Source organism: Sapajus apella, unplaced genomic scaffold, assembly GCF_009761245.1.
Source record: "Sapajus apella isolate SASKATOON/1434 unplaced genomic scaffold, GSC_monkey_1.0 scaffold48, whole genome shotgun sequence".
In the NCBI taxonomy this organism is placed as follows: domain Eukaryota; kingdom Metazoa; phylum Chordata; class Mammalia; order Primates; family Cebidae; genus Sapajus; species Sapajus apella.
The window spans coordinates 4,799,855-4,808,913 of NW_022436988.1; the positions used below are offsets into that span (position 1 = coordinate 4,799,855).

General features: G+C 50.5%; 1 protein-coding gene across 3 annotated transcripts in view; it reads right to left on the reverse strand.

Moving 5' to 3' along the window:
- Positions 1-352, reverse strand: part of BIRC5 (baculoviral IAP repeat containing 5) — a 9,078-nt gene extending 8,726 nt beyond the window's left edge. For 2 of the 3 annotated variants that reach the window (XM_032241500.1, XM_032241501.1), the window contains exon 1: positions 125-351. In XM_032241500.1, the coding sequence (XP_032097391.1) occupies positions 125-235 (111 nt within the window). In that variant the 5' untranslated portion in view covers positions 236-351. Of the gene's footprint in view, positions 1-124 lie in introns of all 3 variants that reach the window. The other variant, XM_032241499.1, reaches the window with a different exon arrangement.
- Positions 353-9,059: the final 8,707 nt, after the last annotated feature.

Here is a 9,059-nt window from a genome sequence, read left to right on the forward strand (position 1 = left end):
GGCCTCGCTGGGGACAGGACGGGGAGGGGAGGGCGGCTCGTACCCCCGGGGCCCAGTCACAGTGGCCTCGCTAGGGACAGGGCAAAGCGGGCCTGAGGGACCCCGAGAGTCCCAGCAGTCTCACCCGCTCCGGGGTGCAGGCGCAGCCCTCCAAGAAGGGCCAGTTCTTGAATGTAGAGATGCGGTGGTCCTTGAGAAAGGGCTGCCAGGCAGGGGGCAACGTCGGGGCACCCATGCCGCCGCCGCCGCCGCCACCAAACGGTCCGGCGACTCAAATCCGGCGGTTAATGGCGCGCCGCGGGGCATGTCGGGAGCGCACGCCTTCTTAGGCGGTCTGCCGCGCGGCCGTCTGGGAGTAGAGGCGGGGCGGCGCGGGGCGTGCCGGGAGTTGTAGTCCGCCCGCCGTGTTGCTCAGTCCCGGTCTGTGCACCCGGCGACCCCGCGCCGGCTCGCCCCTGCCCACACCTAGCGCCTCCTCGACTTCTTTCAAAGAGCGCGTGCAGGTCGGGCGCAGTGGCTTACGTCTGTAATCCCAACACTTTGGGAGGCCGAGGCGGGAGGATCACCTGAGGCCAGGAGTTCGAGACCAGCCTGGCCATCAAGGCGAAACCTTGTCTTTACTAAAAATACAAAAATTAGTGGGGCGTGGTGGCGCACGCTTCTACTCCCAGTTACTACTGGAGAAGCGCTTGAACCCAGAGATTGCAGTGAGCTGAGATCGCGCCACTGCTCTCCCGCCTGGGCGACAGAATGAGACTGTTTCCAAAAAATGAAATAAATAAATAAATAAGACTGTCTCAAAATAAAGAAAGAAAAATAAAAAACAAAGAGTGCGTGCAAAAAAACAGCTGAGGACGGATTGAAGTGCCCGTAGGGGGCTCAAGGAGCAGCCAGCCCCTGTCCAGCACACTCGTGCTAAGCCCTTAGCCTGCAAACTCCTTGTTCGTTTTTGGTTTCTTGTGTTCCCCACTCTTGAAACCGCTTCGAGCCAGCTTCCCCTCTCCCTGTACCTGCCCTGTTAGAAATGCTTGCAGATGGGCATCACCCCGAGGTCCTGCACCCGCTGGGGAAAAGACGTCAGGTTAAATGAATCCACAGTTAATTCCACTGTCTTGTGAGCTATTAACTGGTCCCCGACCCCCACCCCCTTTTTCTTGAGACAGTGTCTTGCTCTATTGCCCAGGCTAGAGTGCAGTCGTGTGATTATGGCTCACTGCAGCCTCAAATTCCTGGGCTCAAGCGATCCTCCCACCTCAGCCTCCCAAGTAGGTGGGACCACAGGCACACACCATCACGCTTGGCTTTTTTTTTTTTTTTTTTGGGACGGAATTTCGCTCTTGTTACCCAGGCTGGAGTGCAATGGCGCGATCTCGGCTCACCGCAACCTCCGCCTCCTGAGTTCAGGCAATTCTCCTGCCTCAGCCTCCTGAGTAGCTGGGATTACAGGCACGCACCACCATGCCCAGCTAATTTTTTGTAGTTTTAGTAGAGACGGGGTTTCACCATGTTGACCAGGATGGTCTCGATCTCTTGACCTCGTGATCCACCTGCCTCGGCCTCCCACAGTGCTGGGATTACAGGCGTGAGCCACCGCGCCCGGCACGCTTGGCTTTTGTTTGTTTTGTTTTGTTTTGTTGTAGAAACAGGGGCTGGCTATGTTGCCCAGACTTTCCCTTAAGATTAATCAAAAAATATTATTTCTTATATTGATACCATTCACATCAGTTACACATATAATACTAACAAGATGCACATTATGAAGTTCGTGGACATTCTAATGGGCAGTAAAACCTCAACATTTAGGGCTGGGTTTATGGCTGCCACTCTCTAAGGCCAGCACTGCCTCTGGCTCCCAAGCTCCCGCAGAAGGAGAAGGGTGGGTAAGGCAGTCTCTATACCACGGCTGGCGCAAAGCCCACGGTTCCACAAATGTGCCTGTGACAAAGCACCCAGGAAGCAATGTTTGCCACTGTCAAGTGTGTGCCTTCTGCCCCAGGGTGAAGAAACCCCATCCTCATGAGTGGGTACTGGGCCCATGACCTCAGACATTCTCAGAAGTCTACTGGTGGCGCATGCCTGTAATCCCAGCACTTTGGGAGGCCAAGGTGGGCAGATCGCTTGAACTCAGAAGTTCGAGACCAGCTTGGGCAACATAGTGAGACCCCCATCTCTACAAAAAACACACACACAAAAAAAAATTAGCGGCGCATGGTGGTGCTCACCTGTGGTTCCAGCTTCTCTGAAGGCTGAGGTGGGAGGATCGCTTTAGCCGTGGAGGGGGACTGCAGCGAGCCGAGATCACACCACCACACTCCAGCCTGGGCAACACAGTAAGACACTGTCTCAAAAAAGAAAAAAATTTGAAGTAAAGAAAAAACAAACATAAACCAAAAATAACGCCACTGAAATTGCTGAGGTCTTCACAACACATCTGGGCTTCCAGGACCCAGCTCCTGCCGCTTTGCAGGAGGCAAGTGAGGCCCGCCTGGTTGGCCTTCTTGAAGACACCAGACTGGGTGCTATCCATGCCAAATGCATGACGGTTATGCCAAAACACATCCAGTAGCCACATTCATGGAGAACATGCTGAAGCATCTGCTATGAAGGGCAACATTTCATTCTCAAAAAATATATATATTCTTCTTGTTACTGGCAGTTCTGATGGTTAGATATTTTTCCCTGGGGTCAAAAGACACCTAAATATAAGATTGAGAGTGGAAAAACAGAGAACAGAAATCAGGTTATTGGCCAGGTACAGTGGTGCACACCTGAAATCCCAGCACTTTGGGAGGTCAAGGCAGGCAGATTGCTTGAGCCCAGGAGTTCAAGACCAGCCTGGGCAACATGGTGAAACCCTGTCTCTACAAAAAAATGTGAAAATTAGCCAGGCATGGTGTTGCATGCCCGTGGTCCCAGCTACTAGGAGGCTGAGGCAGGAGGATTGCTTGAGCCTGGGAGGCAGAGGTGGCAGTGAGCTGAGATGGCACCATGCACTCCAGTCTGGACAACAGAGTGAGAGCCGGTCTTGATAAGGAGGAAAAGAAAGAAAAGAAAGAAAAGAAAAGAAAAGAAAAAAAGGAAGGAAGGAAGGAAGGAAGGAAGGGAACCACCGCGCCTGCCTTTTTTTTTTTTTTTTTTGAGACGGAGTTTCGTTCTTGTTGCCCCAGGCTGGAGTGCAATCACAGGGTCTCCGTTCACTGCAACCTCTGCCTCCCAGGTTCAAGTGATTCTCCTGCCTCAGTCTCCCAAGTAGCTGGGATTACAGGCGTGAATCACATGTCCGGCTAATTTTGTATTTTTAGTAGAGACAGAGTTTTACCATGCTGGTCAGGTTGGTCTCGAATTCCTGACCTCGGGTGATCCAGCCGCCTCAGCCTCCCAAAGTGCTGGTATTACAGGCCTCAGCCACTGCGCCCAGCCCAGATTTTGTAACACATATTTAATTTATAGGTCAGCTTTTGGCAATATCAATCATTATTTATCAATAATATCTTCTGCTATTTTGAGCCTTCTACATTATCTCTACCAAGTTCTGATTGTCTGGGAGTCAAACTTTTAACATCTAAATTTAGTAGCTAAAAAAGCCTTGAGGCTCATATCAGTTTTTGCAAAGACATTTACTATGTAAATTTTTAGCTGTTATCAAATACATTTTGTTTTGTTCATTTCTACCAGGAACAATCGTTATGAATTAGATGAGGGATTAGTAGCTTGAATGTATTTCTCAGCTTAATTCACAAAATTGTGAGCAGTTTTGTGAAGCAAGGTTGAGAGGGAAAATGAGGGCAAGAACAACACAAAGAGGGACCCGAACAGGACGAGAGGGAGGTGTGAGGTTGAACTGGTTCTATTGGTTGCTGAATTTTCAGAGTCAAAGGTATCCCTGGTCACCATGAAAAGGTCAAGTCCACACCTGAGAGTTCTTCAAAATGTTGTAATCGCTGCCAGTCTGAGAGTACAAAACAACCTGTGTTTAACCTATTTCTCTTTATTTAAAAGGGAGGCTGGTCACCTCAAGTTCATCGGTCACTTAATTTCTGTGAATTGCCTGTTCCTGGGCAATTGCCGTCCCTTGCCTCCTTTTCTGTTGGATTACTAATGGTTTTCCTATTGCTTCGTATGACTTTTATACAGAAGGGAGTTAGCTTTACCTGTCCCCCTCATCCCTACCCTCCTGTGCTGCTTTTTTATTTGCCTTTTGACTTTGTGGTGTGGATTCTTTCCTGCAAAAGTTTTAAATCTTTTTTTTTTTTTTTTTAACGGAGTCTCATTCTGTCACCAGGCTGGAGTGCAGGGGTGCGATCTCAGCCCACCGCAACCTCCGCCTCCCGGGTTCAAGCGATTCTTCCACCTCAGCCTCCTGAGTAGTGGATTACAGGCATGCACCACCATGCCCGGCTAATTTTTGCATTTTTAGTGGAAACAGGGTTTCACCATGTTGGCCAGGCTGGTCTTGAACTCCTGATTTTGTGATCTGCCTGCCTCGGCCTCCCAACATGCTGGGATTATACACGTGAACCACCATGCCCGAACTTTTAGGGTTTTTTTTTTTTTTGAGATGGAGTCTCACTCTGTCACCCAGGCTGGAGTACAGAGGCATGATATTGGTCCACTGCAACCTCCGCCTCCCAGATTCAAGCGATTCTTCCACCTCAGCCTCCCAAGTAGCTGGGGTTATAGTCACCCACCATCATGCTCAGCTAATTTTTATATTTTTGTAGAGATAGGGTTTCAACATGTTTACCAGGCTGGTCTTGAACTCCTGACCTCAGGTGATCTGCACCCCTCAGCCTCTGAAAGTGCTGGGATTACAGGCGTGAGCCACCTTGACTCGTCAAAAGTTTTAAATCTTTATGCTGTCATATTTATCACTGTTTCTTTCTGATTTTCGTTTTCTATTTCTGGTCAGTGTCTTGTTTTTATCTTGCTTAGAAAGGCTTTGTCCATTCCAAGATGCTTTATAAAAGATACTGAGGCTGGGCACGGTGGCTCATGCCTGTAATCCCAATACCTTGAGAGGCCAAGGTGGATCACTTGAGGTCAGGAGTTCGAGACCAGCCTGGCCAACATGGTGAAACTTGTCTCTACTAAAAATACAAAAATTAGCTGAGCGTGGTGGTGGGTGCCTGTAATCCCAGCTACTCGGGAGGCTGGGGCAGGAGAATCGCCTGAACCTGGGAGGCAGAGGTTACAGTAAGCAGAGATTGTGCCACTGCACCCTAGCCTGGGCCACAGAGCGAGACTCTGTCTCAAAAAAGAAAGAAAGAGAGAGGGAGAGAGAGCAGAAAGAAAGAAAGAAAAAAGAAAGAGAAAGAGAGAGAAAGAAGAAAGAAAGAAAAAGGAAGGAAGGAAAGAAAGAAAGAAAGAAACAAAGACTGATTCAATGAAGATTCCTTCTGGTTTTTCCTGGTTTTGGTTTTTATGTTGAGAACTTGACCCCTCTGGGAAGAGTGTCAATGACGGCAGTAAAAAGGTTCATATTTACGTTTTCCAAGCTCTGGCCAGTTCATTCAATAGCCAGCTTTGTACAATGGGTTTTGTTTCTGTTTTTGTTTTTTGAGACAGGACCTCCCTCTGTCGCCCAGGCTGGAGTGAGGTGGTGTGATCTCGGCTCACTGCAACCTCCACCTCCTGGCCTCAAGTGACTCTTGCACCTCAGTCTCCTGAGTAGCTGGGACCACAAGCTTGCATGGCTGCACTTGGCTAATTTTTGTATTTTTTATAGATACAGGATTTTGCCACATTGCCCAGGCTAGTCTCAAACTTCTGGGCTCAAGTGATCTGCCGTCTTGGCCTTTCAAAGGGCTGGGATTAAAGGCATGAGCCACCCTGCCCGGCCTGTATAACAGGTTCGACACACCGCCTTGGTGGATCACCTGAGGTCAGGAGTTCAAGACCCGCCTAGCCAACACGGTGAAACCCCGTCTGTACTAAAAATACAAAAATTAGCCAGGCATGGTGGCACATGCCTGTAATCCCATCTACTCGGGAGGCTGAGGCAGGAGAATCGATTGAACCCGGGGCGGAGGTTGCAATGAGATGAGATTGTGCTATTGCACTCCAGTTTGGGCTATAGAGCAAGACTCTGTCTCAAAAAATAAATAAATAAATAAATAAATAAATAAAAGAAAAAAGAAAAAGAAAAGAAACACTGCCTCCGTCGCCTCCAAAGTTCGCTCATGGGTTGGGACCTGTTTCAGTGATCTGGGTTCTGTCCATCAGTCTGCCCACTCCTGCCCCAGCCAGTTATGTTTTGGGTGGATAAACAGAGAGCAGAGCCCCTGGCAGGAACCTGGAAGGCACAGGAGCCAGAAAGTGAAATCAGGTGCAAGGAACAGCCCCACGTGTTGCTTCCGGTGTTAGAGAACCAGAGATGGCCATGACAGGCCTGCCCGGCACAAGTCACAGGGGAGGGCTTTACAGGGCGCCACCTCTGCAAAAAGCAACCACCCCAGACGGACATGAGGACAACTGGACAGGGAAGGGTGGGGGTGCAGCTGACATCGCTGCCCTGGCAGGCGTCAGTGACCGCACGACCTGGGTTTCCAGCAGGGCCGCCGCCTTCCAGAGCAGCCAGGGGCCAGCAACTGGGCCACCACCGTGATGAGAAGACAACGGAGCTGGGGAAAGCCCAGTGGAGCGTGGGGGCCAGTGCTCAGGGCAAATCCTCCTTTCCCTCTGCAAAAGCAGGATGTCCCTCCAACAGTAAGTCCTGCAGCCTATTAAAAAAAAAATGTTGTTAACAGCCAAAAGAAAAAAAAAAAAATCAGTGTGTCCTCTGCTTTGGAACAGGGTATTCTGAGTCACTTCCGGAGCTGGCCATTAGAGGTGGGACCTCTCACGTCCACTCAATTCTCTGGTTTTCTGGCCAGAGATAAGAGGCCTGGCCCTATTAGACCTCCAGCATCACACAGGCCTGCTGCCTCCACCCTCTTTTTCAGTCTCCCCAACCCCCATTCTTTAATATAGTGACTTTTTTGTAACTTTATTTTGATGTTTCTTTATTTGAAACTGAGTCTCACTCTGTTACGCAGGCTGCAGTGCGTGGTGCGATCTCCCTCCGCTCACTGCAACCCCCGCCTCCCAGTTTCAAGTGATTCTCCTGCCTCAGCTTCCCAAGTAGCTGAGTCTACAGGTATGGGCCACGATGCCCAGCTAAGTTTTGTAGTTTTAGTAGAGATGGGATTTCACCATGTTGGTCAGGCTGGTCTGGAACTCCTGACCTCAGGTGATCTGCTGGCCTTGGCCTCCCAAAGTGTTGCCATTACAGGCATGAGCACCATGCCTGGCCTGATGTCAATTTAAATAAAGGAAAATTACAAGAAGAGTACAGAGAATACTCATCCACCCTCCACCCAGATTTTCTGTTTACGTGTGACTAGTTCCTTTAACATTCAGTCTCTCCTTCCTCCACCCTCTCCCCTCCCCCTCTCTGCTCCCCACTCTTTCCCTGTCTCCTGTCTCCTGTCTTCCTTTCTCTCTACCTCTCCCCCTTCTCTCCCTCACTCTCTCTCTCCATCCATGTATGTAAACATACACACAGCCCTGTCTGTGTATATATCCTATGCAAGTGTATGTACGTATACGGGTGGTTTACCTGAACCATGTGTAAGTTGAAGGCATCACCACACTTTACCCTGAAATGCTTCCTTCTCTTACGTAACCACAGCACAATCATCAACATCAGGAAACTTAACTTGGCTACAGTTATCAAATTCATTTGACTTGGCAGGTGGCCCCTAGGTCCTGCTGACTGGCTTGCCAACTGGGCCCTGGCACCACCATGGCCTCTGCTGGGGAGGCCACCGGGCACAGACTGAGGGATGCTTCACCTCCATTGTCAACCACAGCAGCTGCCTGCCCTCGCAAGGGAGGAAGGGGACAACTCCTTCTCACTCCTGCGCACAATGTCATCAAACATATGGACAAGGAGGGCCCTGGTGTCCACCTGGACCTGAACACCCTCAAAACCAAGTTCCAGGAGCTTCAAAAGCTCATGGGCACTGGGCCCCGGCACGCTCCCTAGCCAGAGCAGCAGACGCAGCCCCACAGCCTCCGGGAGCAAGTCAGGACCAGAACGAACTTCTGCAAAAGTGCCGGAGTCTCTGCGCATTTGAAATCCCTGAGGAGCAGAGTGAGGCTGACTTCAAAGATGGGGCGGGGGCGGGGAGCGGGAAGCAGTGGCCTGTGTGCCTCGACCCCATGTAGCCCCTCGGGGTGTGGTCCCTTCGGACCCCAGCTCTGACCAAGCCTCCTGGGGTGTGGCTGCTGCGCTGTGCCCAGCTTGAATATATCCACATGTCTAGACGCATCATAACTTCAGTGCCTAAAGGTGGGGGTCAGGGTGGTCCTGGAGGCTGGGGAGTGGGTGGAGGATCCTCCCCTGTCTCTGGGAAGGGGGCCATCTGCAGTGAGTCTGGGCCCCAGCGACATCTGAAGGCACAGCAGGAATGGAGGGACTGTTCTTTGCTTCCTTTCCCCTCCTCCTTCCACCCCAAGGTAAGATCAGTGCGTACCAAGTACATACCATTCCTGTGATCCACAGGTGCATGAAATATTTGCATATCATCCACTGGACAAATTATGCCTGCTGTGGGGACTTCATATATAAGAGAAGGCTGTGGCCGGGTGCGGTGGCTCACGTCTGTAATCCCAGCACTTTGGGAGGCCGAGGTGGGCGGATCACGAGAAGTTAAGAGATCAAGACCACCCTGGCCAACATGGTGAAACCCCATCTCTATTTAAAAACAAAAAAAAAAGAAAAAAGAAAATTAGCCAGACAAAGCTGTGCCTGGAAGCTCACGCCTGTAATCCCAGCACTTTGGGAGGCTGAGGCAGGTGGATCACCTGAGGTCAGGAGTTCGAGACCTGGCCAACATAGTGAAACCCTGTCTCTACTAGAAATACAAAAAACTAGCCAGGGGTGGTGGTGGGTATCTGTAATCCCAGCTACTCGGCAGGCTGAGGCATGAGAATTGATCGAAACCTAGGAGGCAGAGGTTGCAGTGAGCCAAGGTCATGCCATTGCACTCCAGCCAGGGCAAGAAGAGTGAAACCCC